At 39.6% G+C, this 18,912-nt stretch overlaps 1 protein-coding gene across 1 annotated transcript in view; it reads right to left on the bottom strand.

Annotated features, from left to right (window-relative positions):
• Positions 1–7,034: 7,034 nt before the first annotated feature.
• Positions 7,035–18,912, bottom strand: part of ift172 (intraflagellar transport 172) — a 54,547-nt gene continuing 42,669 nt past the window's right edge. The window contains exons 36-48 of the mRNA XM_004550677.6: positions 18,256–18,354; positions 18,010–18,119; positions 17,729–17,792; positions 17,179–17,265; positions 15,648–15,764; positions 14,451–14,561; positions 14,214–14,333; positions 13,183–13,278; positions 12,783–12,842; positions 12,522–12,620; positions 11,701–11,854; positions 10,565–10,656; positions 7,035–8,552 (exon numbers count right to left, since the gene is read on the bottom strand). Of these exons, the coding sequence (XP_004550734.2) occupies positions 8,463–8,552; positions 10,565–10,656; positions 11,701–11,854; positions 12,522–12,620; positions 12,783–12,842; positions 13,183–13,278; positions 14,214–14,333; positions 14,451–14,561; positions 15,648–15,764; positions 17,179–17,265; positions 17,729–17,792; positions 18,010–18,119; positions 18,256–18,354 (1,299 nt within the window). The 3' untranslated portion in view covers positions 7,035–8,462. The remainder of the gene's footprint in view (positions 8,553–10,564; positions 10,657–11,700; positions 11,855–12,521; positions 12,621–12,782; positions 12,843–13,182; positions 13,279–14,213; positions 14,334–14,450; positions 14,562–15,647; positions 15,765–17,178; positions 17,266–17,728; positions 17,793–18,009; positions 18,120–18,255; positions 18,355–18,912) is intronic.

Below are 18,912 nucleotides of genomic sequence, written 5' to 3' on the forward strand. Positions count from 1 at the left end.
GCTGAATTCTTTTTATCCCAGTATTTTTTTTTTCGCATTTGATTAAATAAAAGTAACCAAATCAATGTGATGCAGTTTCCCTCCACCCTTATTCACAGCTTTTGCACTTTTCTGCTATAGACGTGTTTTATTTGTTGGCTGCGGTATAATTTTGCAAGATTTATATACTCGGATCAACTGTTCAAGCACTGTGGTTAAATGATCTCAAAGCAGTCAGTGTTATGTGTCTGTGCGTGCTGTTTGTCTATTGTATGTTCTCAGGGACATAATGATACCCAAGAGTGTCTTATGAAGATGCTAAACAATAAAATACAATTTAAAAAATGACCTTGTTTTTGTCTTTATTCTTTTTGTTTCATTTTTTATATATTTAATGAGAACCTACCTTAACTTCTGTCACACAGTTTTAGTTGTGGATCTCCATATTAAATGGCAAAATCTTCATATAATGATGTAGGGACTTCCTGTGAGCCAAAAGCTCAGGCTTCAAACTCCTCTAAATGCTCTGTTGATTTTATTTTATTATTTGAGAACAGTGAGACGCCCTAATATGGTCATATTAGCTAGTTATATAGCATAGAAGCCCCACCCACCTGCAGGCTAAATCTTGTGTTTGTGAAGAAGGTGGTCTTAAAGGGAGAGGAGCTAAAAAGAACTGAGGGCTCGCTTCTTCTCCTCCAATCCATGTCCAAGTGTCCTTTGGCAAGATACTGAAGTCCAAATGGGTCCCAGTACATCCATCATAGAGTGAACATGCAGTAATAGAAAGCTCTTAATGGTGTGTAGAATAAAGCACTTTGAATGCTCAAAGTAGAAACATTTATAAGTACCAATCCAAATACCAAGACCCAGTAAAGGATGAATAAGTCTGAACCAAAGCTACTCCAAAACAAAAAATATGGAGCTCAGTAGGTTGATTTGAGCTACATTAAAAAAGAAAACACACACACCTACACACACACACAAACACAAAAAACCACATAAAGCTGATTTTAACATATTCACAGTAAACCTTTGTGAAAGAATCTTAGCAATAGACTGTTTTTTCCAGTTTTGAGCTGATATTTATTGTATCATGCGTATGAACTAAACTAAATTAAACTAAAGACTCATGTTGAGGTCTAACTACTGATTTATACAATGTTTACAGAGAACAGCAGAAACAAACTGGTGTTTTTGTAATCACCAACCAGAGAACTAATCAGAAACGTAACGTCAGAAAGATGAACAAATCTTTCTGCTTTTACAGCTCTGAGCTGCTTTTCAGTCTTCTCACAATAAAAACGAATAAAAGAGGCTGAGAAACACAGGACTCATTGTTAAAACCCTTTCTCGAGTGTGATCCTAATAAGCCGAACCAGAATAATCCTGTTTCCTGAAGAGCCGAAGATCTCTCTAAAGATCCTTTAAAAGAGGGAGACAAGCAGCTGGTTTAAGTCAAGACTCCCCATAATGAAATGTCACTGACTGTAGTTGATAATAGTTGAATGTATAAGGTGTATAAGGTGTTGAATGTACAGTGGGATGCAAAAGTTTGGGCAACCTTGTTAATAGCCATTATTTTCCTGTATAAATCGTTGGTTGTTACAATAAAAATCGTCAGTTAAATATATCATATAGGAGACACACACAGTGATATTTGAGAAGTGAAATGAAGTTTTTTGAATTTACAGAAAGTTTGCAATAATTGTTTAAACAAAATCAGGCAGGTGCATAAATTTGGGCACTGTTGTCATTTTATTGATACCAAAATCTCAAACCACAGACCAGCACCAAAGACTTACAACATCATCTTGCAGCAGATGGAGTCGCTGTGCATCGTTCAACCATTCGGCGCACTTTACACAAGGAGATGCTGTATGCGAGAGTGATGCAGAGGAAGCCTTTTCTCCGCCCACAGCACAAACAGAGCCGCCAAAGCACATTTGGACAAGCCAGCTTCATTCTGGAATAAGGTGCTGTGGACTGATGAAACTAAAATTGAGTTATTTGGGCATAACAAGGGGCGTCATGCATGGAGGAAAAAGAACACAGCATTCCAAGAAAAACACCTGCTACCTACAGTAAAATATGGTGGTGGTTCCATCAGCTGTGGGGCTGTGTGGCCAGTGCAGGGACTGGGAATCTCGTCAAAGTTGAGGGACACATGGATTCCGCTCAGCATCAGCAGATTCTGGAGACCAATGTCCAGGAATCAGTGACAAAGCTGAAGCTGCGCCGGGGCTGGATCTTTCAACAAGACAACGACCTGAAACACTGCTCAAAATCCACTAAGGCATTCATGCAGAGGAACAAGTACAACGTTCTGGAACCGCCATCTCAGCCCAGACCTGAATATTATTGAAAAACTGTGGTGTGAGTTAAAGAGAGCTGTCCATGCTCGGAAGCCATCAAACCTGAATGAACTAGAGATGTTTTGTAAAGAGGAATGGTCCAAAATACCTTCAACCACAATCCAGACTCTCATTGGAACCTACAGGAAGTGCTTAGAGTCTGTAATTTCTGCAAAAGGCGGATCTACTAAATATTGATTTCATTTACCGTATTTTTTTGTGGTGCCCAAATTTATGCACCTGCGTGATTTTGTTTAAACAATTATTGCACACTTTCTGTAAATCCAATAAACTTCATTTCACTTCTCAAATATCACTGTGTGTGTCTCCTATATGATATATTTAACTGACATTTTTTATTGTAACAACCAACGATTTATACAGGAAAATAATGAGTATTAACAAGGTTGCCCAAACTTTTTCATCCCACTATATAAGGGCTTGGTAATTATGGTATGACCATGGTAAAAAAAAACATCTGTATACTGCACATCTGTATTTGCATATTGTGCTAGGATTTATTTGTTTGTTGTTAAAGGTTTAACACCAAGCTTGGATTTCCAGACTGAACTCAGCTGGAACTCATGAAACCTAAATTTGAAGTCCCAGAAAGTTGATTCTGCTGATCCTGGACAGGAGGAACGCTTTTTTGAGCGGGAGGTCAGGGAGGCCATTTACGTGAAAAGGGGAAGACCGTCTCTGAATCGAGGAGGGGGCCTAAGGGTACATCTTTCACCATCTTAAAATGCTGTGATTGCAGCCATTCCCCTACTCTCTGTGAATGGTACTCATTGATCAATTGTGATTGATCAGTGGTTGTTGATCAATGGTAATGACAGTTTGAATATTAATGATCAAAAAACTGACCTCACAGCCCATTGTTCATCAATGGTGCTAGTTTCAGTCATTATACACGTGTACTGTTTGTAAGGTTGGGCAAACCTGCAGACACTGAGGCTGAAGAAGTCACTTGGATTTGGGATTTCTTGGTGCATGCTCAAACATAAGGAAATTCATATTTCTGCTGCAATGTTTCAAAATTATGAAAAAGAGTGTTTATATAAGAAATAACTAACTTCAGAAGAAGAGTGCAGTAAAAGAGAAGGTCTAAAACCAACAGTATGTGCCACCGTTTCTGTCATTTCCTCGTCTGTTTTGTAATCCCTGAACCTTTCCCAACTGGTGTCAATCATCCAGGTGCTCAACTGTTTGTATGTACTCCACAGTTTCTTTTTGCTCCCTGTCTGACTGCAGTGGTCTCTGTTCAGTACTCTTTGTGTTGCCACTGTTTCTAGTTTTTGTTCTCTTAGTCTCAGTTGCCTTCCTTGCAATTTGTCTAGCGGCCACTTAAGGTTGGCTCCAAAAATAAGGCAGTCTCCACAGACTCCTGTGTTAAAATGGTTAACTTTACAGCATCAAAAAACATGTTTAGAAGCTTATAAAAAAAATGAAATTCGAGTGCTTTATTAGACTGTTACTTGGCGCTAATTAGCAGATATGTGTGTCTGTGCATCCATATGGTATATGAAGACAGCTTGCTAATTAAGCCTGACAGTTAGCTGATAATGTATTGCAATAAGTGCAGGATAAAATGCTCACGGTTGTATTTTCAAAACTGTAGTCTTCAAATTTTTGTGCAACTTCTATGAATATTTTACTATTCCTGTCAGTGCACCACAGTCCTGTAGGCCTGCTTCACACTATGGTTATAAAAGGATGGGCATGGTCAGCAATAACATACGGCAATAAGCTGTCACATTTAAATAATGCTTTATTGGTAACAAGCCCCAAGAAAATATTCCACACATCCTCACACCACCACCAGCATCCTGAACCTTTAATCCGAGGTAGGTAGGATGGATCCATGCTTTCATGCTGTTCACACTAAATTCTGACCATCTGACGGTTACATTTGCTGTGGTTTTGTTGTGGTTTTAAACTGAAGTGCATTAAAATGGAATTAAAAATTGAATAAATTTCCCAACTATGTCTGCACATATAAATTTTGTACTACAGAATTAGCATTTAGCATTATAGTTAGTGGATAGTGCTACACTGAGCATTTAAAAGAAATAAAATTATATTTTATTTATTCTTAAACTAAACCAAACCCCTGGTTTCAAAAAACCTTTCCTACTCCTCATGATCTGTAACTGGTGGCGTTAACCTTTAAAACACTAAAAACACACTCTTGAGCTTAATGTATTTAGTTTCTGACTGGCAAAGAGATCCAAGATCAGTCTGCCAGCATGAGTCAGCGTGCCCTGAAGGAAAATGGCAGTATCCATCAAACCAATTACGCTAACACAGAGGAATGAAATACACCCCTGGTTTATTACAGCTGAGCATTTAGAGGAAAACCACTGAGAAAGCACCTCCCATTCTCTGACTCACTCACGTTATTATGTTTCCACTGGAAGGAGACGCACCAGACATAACCTGCACCTGAGCGGGGTGGTGGTACAGGGAGCCAAACTGGAATACTGCAGCCCGAGTGAAATCACGACGGGAAGTATTGCTATAGAATTAAGCGAAACACTTTTGGCAACCTGCTCGTTGTGTTTTTGGCTTCACTCAGAGAGAAAATGGCCTCCGGATCAGAGGCCAAACTCCACTGTCCTGTGTGCTGTGATATCTTTAAAGATCCAGTTCTTCTTTCCTGTAGCCACAGCTTCTGTAAAGTCTGCCTCCGGAGATGGTGGAGAAGGAAAGAAGCACTCGAGTGTCCTGTTTGTAAGCGCATATCTGGGAAGAAACACCCACCTTGCAACTTGGCACTGAAGAATCTGTGTGAGGCCTTTTTACTGGAGAGTGATCAGTTCAAGAAGCTTCACAAGTTTCTAGAAGAGGAAGAGAAGGCCAGGATTGCTGCTGTGAGTGCAGAAGAAAGGTGGAAGCGTGAGGTGCTGAAGGAGAAGATGGACGTTCTGAGAAGAGAGATAGCAGCTCTTTCGCAAATTATCAGAGCAACAGAGGAGGAGCTGAGAGCTGAAGACACCTTCTTCTTAAACAACTACAAGGTGTTGAAATCTCCCAATTCTTTGAATCTTTGGGCTGAAGGAGGGACAATACTCGGTGTATAAATGCTCAATCAACAATCATTTATTTCCATACAATTCAACAGTCAGAGCATTACAACGTCCGGACGGGAGAGATGCTACCAGAGGGTCAGGCACATGTCTCAAAATGGTGACGGGTTGCTCAGCTTTTTATACTCTCTAGTGGCCCCCAGCTAGTCGTAAAAGCCAAAACATCACATTCTTTCTCTGTTACAGTGCCTAAGTTATGACCTCGGCAGTTGTTTCTCTGCTTTCTGTAAGGTGGGGGTGTGGAATGTGGTCTATCTATCTCCCCTGTCTTTAGACACAGAGTCTCCTGCTTACAACCTTCTCTTCATGATTCAACAATTAAGCATGTCAAGAAAACAGTGTAACACATTCCCAGCAGATCAAGGATACAGAGTGATGCACATTTATCTAATGAACTAATATGTGAATATGTTCTGTTAACTCAAAAGTATAATGAGAACTAAACTACATACAGCTCACACACTCTATATTAAAGGGTATAATATGATCTACAGCAGTATTCTAATTCAACTACTTTGATTACATATATAAGGTAACATATAATAACAGAATAATCTAACAAAGGCTACAGCAGAACAGGTCCAGGAGCAGCCCCTGATGGGTGATCCAGAGCTTCTTCTAGGAGTTTTGCTGGACCAGGCCAAACACCTGGGCAATCTGACCTTCAACATCTTGAACAAGATGGCTGAGGCCAGCTCGTATACTCCTGTGATTCTGGATCCAAACACTGCCCACCCAAGACTCAACCTGTCTGAAGATCTGAGTGGTGTTAAACGGGGACGGACAGTAGAGTGTCCCAACAACCCGGAGAGATTTGACAGCTTCTGCATCACCCTCGGCTCTCAGGGATTTAACTCAGGACTTCACAGCTGGGAAGTTGAACTTGGACACAGTTCACACTGGATCCTGGGCGTGGCACCAGTCAGTCAAAAGGAAAGGACATTTAGGCTCGCACTCTGGGTTATGGACAATGGAGTTTTGTAAAGGTAAATACAAAGCATCCTCACCATCAAATTCAGTCTCTGTTCTTTCAGTGAGGAATAGGATCAAGAGGATCAGAGTTTGTTTGGACTGTGACACAGGGGTGCTGAGTTTCTCTGATCTCGACAGTCTCATATACTCCAACTCATGTACCTCCACCGAGGCCCTGTTCCCAGTTATAGGCACAAGTGATAAACGCCTATTAAAGATACTACCTGAAACAATATTACTAAATAATACCTGTTAGATTCCAACAGAGAGGATAATGACCTATTGGTTTGTGGACTAGTATTTTAAAGCCTTTAGTATTGCGCTCAGATACGGTCAAAATATCCATATTTGGATGATGGTGGAGTACCAAGTTATCAGCTAAAGCTAGTTAGCTTGGTTAGGCTTTGGACAATGACATATATTTTCTAGTTTTGCCTCTGCACACCACCACAGTGGCTTTTACATCTAAATAAATCAACATCAACTATGCTTCAGATGATGAGCTGTTTTTATCTTTCTAAAATGCTAAAATTGCTAAATCTACATCTTAATGGCTTAACATAAAGCTGAATGTGGTTCCACTCATTACAGTCACAAAGAAGCATGAAGCAGGATATGATGAATGCTTAGAAAACCACTGAACATTTTTATATTGCAACTTTATTAAACAAAGTATATTCCATATTGAACACTCAGTAAAAGCTTTGCCAAACATTACTGGCCTCTGAAAAACATTCACAGAGAAAATAACTCAATTTAGTCCGCAGACATTAAACAGTCCTAAACCGCCGCCACAGCATTATAGTGTCAGGTTATTAAGTATTGTAATATCTGCTGCAGGAGAAAGCCTTCACAGATGGAAACCTGAGACAAAGTCCTTCTGATGATGAGAAAATACATAGAAACAACTAGATGGATGATATGTGTTTCCATGGTGACTGCACCTTGGGATAAACTGACCAGTCAGAGGATAAAATAAATAACAAAAATGAAACATCGTGGAAAAAACAAAAGCAAACAGCATCACTTCATCCCGATGCATCGGATTCCTTGGTGCTTTAGAGCTCTGATGTTGAGTTTGTTCTGATTCTGCACCGCTCTCAGTAGAGCACCAAACAAGGATTAATCCGCCGCTGAAATTATTCCCCAACAAAGTTTATTCATTTTTAACTTAAACTACAGCACAAGAGCTGCTTCAGGAAATCACTTTTTTGTGTGTTTTTGCTCAGGAACTAAAAGGGCTTGTGGTTGGGGCCAACACACACTGAGCATATGAACAGGTTTTTGTTTTTTCTTCTGTGTTTTCAGCACTGTCTATTTTTTTTGTTGTTAGCTGTTTTATGAAACATTTTCGAGCTCCTTACTGATTTTCTGAGGTTGCTTCAGAAATATGTGAACCTGAATTCTAATAAATACTTACGAGTTTTTATCTTGTGCTTTTGCTCTGACAGTGGTCAAATTCTAAGACTAGTAATGTTAGAAAAATGCTTATTGACTCTTGTCAGCCTGGTATCTTACTCTAATGACCAGAAACGAGCAGAAACTGCTAAATCGGCTCAAAGTGCTACATTTCTCAGTCATTTCAATTTTCTAACAGGCTGCTAGCTGATGAATGAGAAATGAAATCAGAAAAATGAATCAGAAAAAAGCACTAAATATATTTCTTGAATTCTTAAATTGTCAACTGTTAAGGTTCAAAGTCATTTATATGTACTTTTATTATCATGTTACCAATTTACAGTTTAACATACAACGGTTTAACATATAACATGTAACACATAACATTTAACAGTTTAACTATACTTTTAAGGTGCCTTTTAAAGAAGAAAATCATGAACTGGTTTAAACTGAAATGAAGGGATTGTGTATTCTCCTCTGGGCTTAGAAACTACTTTTAAAGTAAAAAAATGATAAAGTTCTGGGGACAATAAAAGAGTTGGTTTCCTGTGAAATGTTTGAATTTGCGGAAAGAAAAGATGAGGAAGAATAGAAGGAAGAGCAGGTGTTTCAAAGTGTGTAACAGAGTAATAAAAAGAAAAGGCACAGGGCAGAGCTGCAGGTCGTTCTATCAGTGGAAGGAGAATCCGGACGCCGGCAGGCCGCCACACCACTGCCTGATGAACTCGAGGACGTCCTGACACTCTGGACTGTGAGTGGTCTGTGGGGAGGTGGAGGAGAGAAACACAAACAACAGCCCATCAGGAAACACACGTGAGAAGGGAGGTAAGGATGCTATGTATATTCATCTGCTGATTCAAACTCAAATAAGCACCACTGTTTTCATTTCTCTCAATGTGATGAACTAATTCAGTATTGTAAGACTCAGAAAGGTTAGGCCTCAGTTTCATGCTTTGCCAGTTGTGAACCACCAGTCGCAGGGGAAAAATTTGTATTCCCAAGTCAGTTAATGAGTAGCTGCTAGAAGTTGCTAAGTGAACTCAAACGCTAAAGCCCCATTCACCCAGACCTGGTCTCTAGCTGGTGGCCAGTGGCCCCAAGTAACCACTGATTGCTATGATAAAATATGTATTCTGCGACCAATTGGCAGACCATACCAATGTCAAATAGGTCTCTGGTTTAGCGCCTTCTTAGTGACCGATTTTACCTAGCAACTAGCCAGCAGCCTCCAGCAACTGCCTAATGACTGGTGGTGGTGCCCAGCCAATCTTATTTTTTGCAGAACATCTTGAAGTAACACAAACATGCTATAATCAACAGTAAAATACAATTTAGAGTTATAAGAAGCCAAGAAGTGTTGAGCTCTAACTCATGCACCATTATGTTTTTTTTTTCTAGTTATAATGAATCCAATAAATTACAATCCAACATTAGCATTTTCACTAAAGATCAGCGCTGTTTCAAAGAGAGTTGAACCTGAAAGAAACATTTTCTTCATGCCTTTGCTTTGAAAAAAAAAAAAAAAGAAAGAAAAGAAAAGCTTTGAGTACTGCTCCATGATGGGAGTTCCTTTCTCTCTCAACCAATTTTAAGTTGAGGACAGACGATCTGGGTAAGTTTTAGGAGTTTTGATTAGTTTTGAGTTCCTCAAAACTAATCAAAACTCTTCAAAACCTTGAATGACACTGCATTTAATTACAGTCCCTGTGGAGTCAAATACACTCCTGAGTAGAGCAGGGCGATACGACCAAAAATATTTATCACGATATACATTTGAAAATTTGCGATAACAATATAACTGATGGTATAATTGACACTAGATAAACTACTTTACGACTCCACAACTTTATTAATGTTAAACAAACCCAAAAAACCCATCAATGTATTTTTGCTTAAACTAGCAGCTGTTTTTTATGTGCAATAAAGTTATATAAAAATGTAACAGTGCAAATGCAAATTCCTTGCTGAAAATTTAACCAAAAGGAATTTCCAGTGGAAACTGGCCGACATATCCTCAGCATAACCATGTATAATATCCACAAAACTTAAAAGAGGTTATACACACAATACAGTAATATTATGTTGATGCACAGTATGTATCTCCTGCCTACAGTAGCCATAATGCTCCGACAATCCATCAAGCGGTGCGGCTTCATAGCTTAGCAAAGTCGTACTAAAACATTGGACAGATTTTTGAGCGGCGTGTACGACATAAAATCGTTTCGAGGTCAGTAAACACAACCAGAATTCATACATAAGGCACACGGGATTATAAGGGGCACTGTCGATTTTCAGAAGAATCAAAGGATTGATTTTAAGTGTGCCGTATTTTACAAAACACACGGTAATAACGACGGCCCGCTAGCATGCTCTACCAAAAATAGTGCTTTGTTGTGTATCTGATGGATGAAAGCCAAACCAGTTCCACACCACTGAAGTTGCAGCTTTTTTACATTCTGGTTCATCAGTTTCATTCAACGATCCTCTTTCGCCCTTCTCATTCTCCGTCGCCGAAATGCTTTTCCCGCCACGTGTCTATGAGAACAAAGGCACTGCGCATGCACGTTTTACCCATATTCTATGGGTATCGTGATATTTCATTTTCTTATCGTTGCCCAACATTATACCGGTATTACCATGAACAGTATGATATGGCCCAGCCCTACTCCTGAGGTTTTTCATTCAGAAAGAAGGAGAGATCCGTTTGTGTTGTTTTTATATGCACGGAAATTTCTCAGCTTACAAAAACCCAGTTTCTCTGTTTGATCTCACCTTCGTGGCCATGAGGAATTTGTTCCAGTCTTCCTTGTTGGCTGCTTTCCCCGCAGCAGAGAACTCGATTTTATTCCTCAGCACGGGGTAGCCTGAAAGCAGGAACACCACAGAGCGAGACTACATGCTGTGTATGACTGCACAGTCACGCAGCAAACTGGAGAATCAACACTTACAGCAAGGCCACAGCATGTTTTGTGTATGATAGCATTCTATTATACAGTAGCTATCATTTCATATTAAAATTTAAGAAAGAAAATCGTTGAATGGTCCATTAGGTTTTAAATGAAGGTTCTTGAAGTGGACCTGTTATACATTTCTTTCTCTGTCACATATATACTGTTTTATTGCTGGATTAATATTACACAAGGCCACAGTTTCATGTCAGTGCTGTTCACAGTGAGAGAGGATATGCTGATCAAACCTTCTGTTTTGTGACAGGTAGCCAATCAAAAGAACGTTGGCTTTATGGTTGTGGAACTAGAAAAAAGGTGAATTGAGTGGCTGCACTAAGGTTCAGTATAAGATATATAAGAGAATAACAAAAAGCTTCGCTAGTAGAGACCAAGAGTAAAAACATGAAGATAGAAATGAGCAAAATAGGTCTCCCTTAAATACAGATTACCTTCTTCAAATAACACAGAGGTGAAAATTAAACATTTATTTGAGAACAAATCCATCTTAAATCTCCAAAACACCTCAAACAACAGCTCTACACTTTCCTGAAATTAGATTTCATTACATCAACCTGCTCACTTTAAAGCGTGTGTGAAATCTCGTGCATTGCAAAGTGGATTAAGTGTAAATGTCAGCACTGTATGCAAACATCATGGGTGTGAGAAGAAAGTTTAACAACAGGTAAACTATAAAAGCTCCAAATAACAGAGAACATGTTGCAACTTTATGGTAATTACACAATTTTTTATTAAATTATTATTATTTTTTATTTCATTTAATTATTTCATGTTTTCCACAAAATAAATGATGAAACGTTTCTTCTTGCTTTTTGCTTTTCTCTGTTGCATCACATCAGTTTGCAATTTTTTTCCCCTCTGATCTCTTTTCAATCTTTGAAATTAACAAAACTTTGATAAGTCTTGGACATGCTTGAGTGTTTCTGTGTGTGTGTGTCTAACCGGTGAGGACACAGGGCATCGAGCGAAGGCCGGTGTTGGCGGCCACCAGCGAGGCTTCGTATGTGTTCCTCTCGTCACGTGGCAGAACCTGCTCGAGCCGATGGTCCATGGACACCATAAGCACCCAGTCGCGCATCTGGTCTCGCTGGGCAACCTGTAACACACACGCTGTTTTCAGACAGCTTTTCTAAACATTGCTCATTGCAACTGAGCTGCATGTCAGGTTGAGTTTGATTTTTTACATAAAAAAAATACAGTTTGTGTGATGTCAGCCTGCAGTGATAAGAGTTTCCTACACAGAAACTCAGTGACTGTGTCATAAACAGGAATAGGTTGAGCTTGTTCAGACAAAAGAAGACTTTTGGACAAAGTAATCTTAAATGGGCTGTTATATAGTTACTATTATTCTTTTCAATTTCTCTAACCCCAACTCCTAAACCACCCCAAATTTTGGTCATCATATTTAAGAAGCTATAACCAAGGTAATAAAAATAACTAATAAAAACAAGCTTTAATGTGACCTATAAACAGGAAAATGTGAAGTATGATTTTTGTTAAGAGGGCCTGATTTAGCCCACAGGCCACCTGTTTGCCTGCCGATACTTTCTAATTTGCAGCTACAGCGACCCTGCAGCTTAAGACTGGGTGCTTAAATGGAGCGATCTGTCATCTGTGCTCATTTGTAAAGAATATCACAGAGGAATGTGACACTAACTGCACCAGATCTGATTTGTAGCACATCACCAATATTGTCTTCATCTATCAGTCTGACCGCAGCATCCGGTGGGATATGTGTTTGGTGGGCGGTGATGATGTCTTACTGTGACGCAGAGTTTGGTGGGAACTGGAACCTCAAAGGGAATGTCGGTGTCTAGGAAATCGGTGTGGTCCAGAGTGTCCAGAGTCCCCTCGTCAATGCCCTGGACAACAAAATTAGCCAATCACAAATGAAAAGATTCAATTTTACACCTGTTTTACACATTAGAAGTTCAGATGGTGTAATGGTGTTATAATAGGATTTTGCTGGTATTCACGGAATACATAACGGAAAGGTCACAAATAAAGATTTCTACAATACATACATCGCACAGATCCAGGAAGTGGTTGAGAAAGATGAAGGCCATGTTTTCCCAGCCAATAGCCTGCCAGAATTGAAAACATAGCACGTAGAATCAACACCAGAGAGAGAGTATCTGCTCCTTCAAAAAGATTATCCTCTAATGGCCAATCACCAATAGAGCAGAGTTAAAGGCTTGTAAGTAGTCATGGACTACCTGAAGTGTACAATGCATTTTTAAATGTACTTCAATCATTGAATATCTGGGAATATTACCAACTTTGTGGAGAAAACTCATTGAATTTTGTGGTCTAGGAGGAACATTTTAGACTATGAACATGCACCTGGAACTAAAAAAAAAACAAAACATCAGCACTACCAAAGCAGAACAGCTGCACCTCATCCTCTCTAATTGGTGGACTCACCTTGCAGGCCAGGCCCGCCTCATAGAAAGCCTTGTCCGCAGCAACAAGCTCAGTGTGACGCAGCAGAGACACGGAGAGCTTGGTTGCTATACTGATCTGAAAATGCACAGCAGAAGAAGAGAACACTTAAAAAACCCCAAAGTAAAGCTTCCTACATATCATCATCAGTTACCTAGCAGAGGTTTAGATTTGTACCATGACATGGTCTTCTTTTTTGTCTTGTTCCCTGTTATAATTTAACTGATATTCATACTCGTGTTTCTAGGTGTTCACATTTTTCTAGAGTCTCCTCCTGTTTCGTCTATCTGTTTGTTTGTCTTCCACTGTTTTCACTTCCTGTTTTATTTTGGTAATTACCTCTTTGTGCATCCTTCCTGTGCTTTTTTAAGACTGCCTGGCCAAGTCTCAACTATGTTCACCTGTGCAAATTGAGCTCTGTGTATTTTTAGTTTCTTTTTGTTTGTCTACTTGGTAACTCCCCTCATGGATTCCTGTTTAGCTTAGGTCAGACTATCATCACTGAAGTCTTCTATAATGTCCTGTGGTGTCTGGTTCCTGGTGACGTTGTCTTCTTTCCCAAAATGAAAGGCAGAGATCGAGTATACATCACAGATGGTAATGTGCAGGTGGTCAGAAAGAAGCTTACAGGAGGACATCTAAAAATAGAAGAAGCAGTACTGGTAGCATCCAAGGTGTACCAGGAGATGACCTTGGGACCAAAATGAAATCTGGTCACGTTTTTATTTTTCTGAGCAAAGACACAGAACTTTTGGCAGGCAAATGTTGCCTTGCTGGTCACATTTTCTGCAGTTCACATGGTTGATCTACCCACAATACAAGGTGTTTTCACATCCGTCAATTCTCTAGCCCAACATCATCTATGCTGTTACCACAAGACTCCAGGCTTCACAGTGCTTTGTTCTATTGTTGAATTCTCACCAATTATGAGCAACTTTTACAAAGTCATTTTCAAAGATGTCCTCATTCTTAAATATTCTGTATTTAGGCAGGTGCTGTTTGCGTTTTCATACCAGCTGCTCGACTCCTTTAGCAGCAGATCTTGTGGCGTAGTAGTGAGAGATTAGCAGCATCTGTTCAAAATCTTCATGAGCCGGAGTGTTTGCCTCGGTTGATTTGGACATGTTCTCACACTGAAATCACAGCAAACAGAAATTAAAAAATTAAAAATTGATGCATTTTATGAGGACAAACTTATTTTCATGTTTTTTAAAATGGATCGATAAAGGCATTTACTAATTTTGATTTACCAGTTGGAAGAAGAAATTGCGGAGGTCGGCGAACATGCGGTAGGACTCTGGTCCATCGGTGTCGGGAAGGTTAATCAGGTCCAGGAACAGGCGTTTGTAGATGTTAAAGTTCTGATTGTAAAAAATGGCAAAGCTTGTAAAAAATAATAAACAAGAGATGTCTCTTTTTAATCATGTTGTTAAGGCTGTAATAGAAATCAAAATATCTTCTTTTTTTTTAATAAAATACAGCTGCCTTTTCACAGTCAGTTTGCTTTTTATTTGTGTAAATATAATTTCCGAAAGTCACTGATATTATTGTCTATTGAAATAATCTGGAACTGACTGACTCAAGAACCATAAAAATCTGTAAACCAGGGCTCCAAGCTCTTAAGGTAACATAGAGTTTTGTTGTAAATACCACTTTATAGCAAACAAAAATACTGGCAGTGCCACCTGCTACCCCTCAGCCTTCTAATAGATACACCTATGGTTTAATTAGAAAATCTTGGGTAATTTTCAGAAAACCTGCTGTCTGACCTTTACTTTCAAACTCGTCTGAGAATTTGCACCTATGCTGTCAATTTGAAAATCCTATATCGTCTCATTCTCAAGCTATTGCATTCACAAACTTAGGTGTCAACATGCTCACTTTGCAGCAGCTGCCTGCCTGCATGCTGCTATGCAGGCAGGTGGCGTGGGTAAAAACTGGAGAAGAAATTGGTTTATTATGCTTAAGAACACTAGCTATTTGGCTTTTGTGGTGCTAACTGAGACTCACACTGTACATAACAACAAAGTCGACAATCTTGGCAATCAATGCAATCTTGTCAACACTGAACTGCATAAAAACATGTGGGTTGTTTGAAACTATGCAAACATTCCCATCGTGCCAAAATCTTGCACAAAATACACCACACCCCAATCTGTTTGTGGTCTCTCTATGCTTACTTTATCTTTTCTTTGCCTAACTGGCCACAGCAGAGAGGCAAAGCGTGAAATGGACATGGTGGACTGGCATGTCTATAACACATTTTGCTGTGATACTTGGTTGGAATATTCATATAATTTCACCTTCTATGAAGACTACAAAACTAAGAGTAGATATTCTACATTAAAGAGGGAAACTTGGGTTATCACGCAGTGAAAGAAGGATAATGTACCTTTAGGGTACCCACTAGGGGGGAATGGAATTAGCTATAAGAAGTGTGTGTGTACCTGAGGGTTTGGTGGTACTCCGTGCTGTATGTAGAGCTGAACAGCCTTTGGAGCTTCCTTATCCTTGATGAGATGTGTTGCGTACAGAGCAATGTACTTATGGAGGATCTGAAAGGTCTGACAAAACACAACACAAAAATTATGAAGCCTGACAGAAAAAATGAGGTCAATGAGGCCTGTTAACGAGCAAACAAGACCAAAAAGCACGAGAGAAAAAAAAAAGTGTTGCCTCAGCAGAAATAATTGTCCATGAGCGCCCGAATATGCTTCATCTTGTGTGACAGAAATGCCCATGCAGGCCTTATTTGTCTGAATATTGCCACAGTGAGGGGATGAGTTTAGCTAGTTCATAAAAAAAACTGCACATTAAGGCCCACTGGAGGGAAACATAAATCAACATAAACTACTTAGCTGCTGCAAAGTTGCTTTTCTGTCTGATATCACCAAGGTTGAATCAGGGGGGACTTCGGATGGGACAGAACCCCCACCCAAAACAAGAACCACCCCCTCAGTGCCGAAAAGTGTTCGATTAATGTCTCAAATTAACTTGTAATACAATTTCAGAAAGCTCCAAAGTGGATCATCTCATTTCCAGACATGGACACTTTGGATTCGGCTCTAAGAAGGATTGGAAGTGCTTTCCTGGAGCCTTGCAGCACATTTTTACTGGAGGTAACAACAAATTACCCTTAGCTGCAGCTAGGACATGGTTAGTCCTCTTTGTTTCTGTTGTGGAAAATCTTAAATAAAATTGCAACCACCAGGTGAGCGTTTCTTTGAAGTGAGGTTTATTAAGGAAAAAGAACAAAAAACACTGCAGTGGAGAAAACATTCAAGTCAAACACCAAAACAGTTTTCTGTGGAAGGACGCCCCCTTGAACTCTTTTATACCTTCTCAAACACTCTCAAACAAAGAACACTTCACATCAGATCATATATTCCTATACCTTCAGTCCGGCTCATCCTTGACCCTCTCCCACTCTAAGAAAAGTTACAACCACCGGTCACCGGTCTGACTGTACATGTTGTTTTTGTCCATGCTTTTACAGCTGGGGCACCTGCTCATCATTATCACCTACCTGCATCATAAAGCTCCAGACCTGAACTCTGCTCAGTGATTGTTTCATCCCCTAGTGTAGTACTGGCATCATTTAACCTCTAGTTTATCAATTGCTCACTGCTTTGTCTAAAACTCTAACACCTTGACCTCACCTGGTTATCTGCTTTTGCTCTAAAATTGCCTGGGATTTTAGCCCGCTGCCTATATGTGTAATACCTTATCAGAATCACCGGATTCCCTGTAGATTTCCCAGCATCATCGCTCCATCCCTACTTCCCAACAAATTCGCACAAAGTTCCTGGTTGTTTGAAGTAACGATGAATGACTCTTTCCCCTGTGCCCTGCTTTAGAGTTCACTTGTTTTAGAACTTTAAAACCCTGATTTGAGCAAAAGCTGTTTGCTTAACAACCCGAAAAACAAAAGAGGTGACAATATAATATGAACTCTTAATGACATCAAACAAGACATACCTGTTTGGATGCTGTCTCCAGGCACTTCTCCCACTGGCCTCTTTCTGCGTAGATGTCCAGGGCTGCCATGACATCCACTCCCACCAGCTGAACGAACACAGTCATCAAAAATAAAAACAAACAGTTTTTTCAGCTCTAAGAAACACAGCATGAAACTTGAAATTAGACCATTACATTTTCTGTCTTTCTCTGCTCATATTTATCAAATGGCACTGGCAAAGTAAACAACTCGGAGGACATGTAGGGCTCCACAGAGCAGTGAAATGGTGCAGGAAATACAGCAATCACTGTAAAATCATCTCAGTGAAACTTAACAAATTCTTATTCTGGGAGGAACATGCTGCTGTTTACTACAGAAATGGATCAAATGAGAGATATTTATCTCTTTTTGCTTTACAAAAAGTTATTTTTCTGGACCAAACTGCTTGGAGTGATTTTGGAAGCTGAATTTTGTCATAATTGGGTCAATATTAGCTTGATAACATGTCAGCTTTTCTTTTTTTTTTATTTGTTTGGTTCAGGGTGTCATAGAGTGTATACTTGTACTTACAGACTCCACTCTGCCCTGGTTTTTAAGGTGCTCCTTGTACTTCTGGTCCACGTAGTCCTCATACCTGTCAAATATCAGATTCATAAGAAACAGGGCAGAGAGGCACGCATGCTTAATAAAACTGATATGACATTGAAAAAATAACCAGCATGTCTTAGCCTTTCTGTTCACTTCTTCTATTCTGAGTTTTAATTCAGTGTCGGCCCTTGTCTTTGTTGCTGTTCTGCCCGTAATAACTATGATACACTTGAGTGTTTGTGTGTGTTTGTGTGCTCTCAAACCTCGGCTCCAGCTCCTTGGCGACTCTCTTGGCTTTGTTCCACTCCTCACCCTCAATAAAGACATCGATTGCCTCTTTGATGAGGTCCATGTTTAAGTAGAGCTCAGCAGCCTTCAACAATCAAATACAAACAGGACACAGGAAAGAGGCAACCTTATTATAAGAGCATATATATTTGGATTGTGTGTGTGTGTGTGTGTGTGTGTGTATTGTTTTATTAACTGAATCTACGTGTGTTTTCACTCACGGCGTTGAACTTCCTCAGCTGTGCGAGTCGTGGTCCGACCACCTGGATCACCTCCACTGCTACATCTGCTGTCAGGAACTTGATGGACAGCTCTGCCGCCTGGACATATGCACACAGCGAGTGCACACGCCAAACAGTACAGGACACCCAAAAAGACACAAAAAGGAAAAATCAATTCAAACCATATATAGAAATATAACATTTGGCTTTGTCATTATTTTGTTATTCAAGTCTGCTCAAGACGTTTTCTTTTTTTTTTCCTTTTAGGGTTTATTTTTGCAATTATTTCATGAAATAGAATCGAGGTAGGCAACGTGTTTTTGGTAATAATGGGCAACAAATCCATGAAACCCTTTTGATAGATTCTGCATTTCCTTTTCAGCAACCTTTCTGTTTTCTGGTTTGAGAAAATGTAGCTTGGGACAAGAGAGTTTATTCTGGATAGGAAGACAGAAAGAGTGGGTACCATATGAAGATAAAGCCAGTACTGATTTATTTTATCTTCTTCATATGGACTCGGTATTAGTGGTATTTATATAGCACTTTTCTGCACTTACTGAGCACTCAAGGCACCCGACTCCCACTCACACATATACACACATCCTGGTCATGAACACATTTACACATGTCATCATGCAGATTGGAGAAGCCCGGGAT

The sequence above is a fragment of the Maylandia zebra genome, linkage group LG15 (genome assembly GCF_041146795.1).
Source record: "Maylandia zebra isolate NMK-2024a linkage group LG15, Mzebra_GT3a, whole genome shotgun sequence".
NCBI lineage: Eukaryota > Metazoa > Chordata > Actinopteri > Cichliformes > Cichlidae > Maylandia > Maylandia zebra.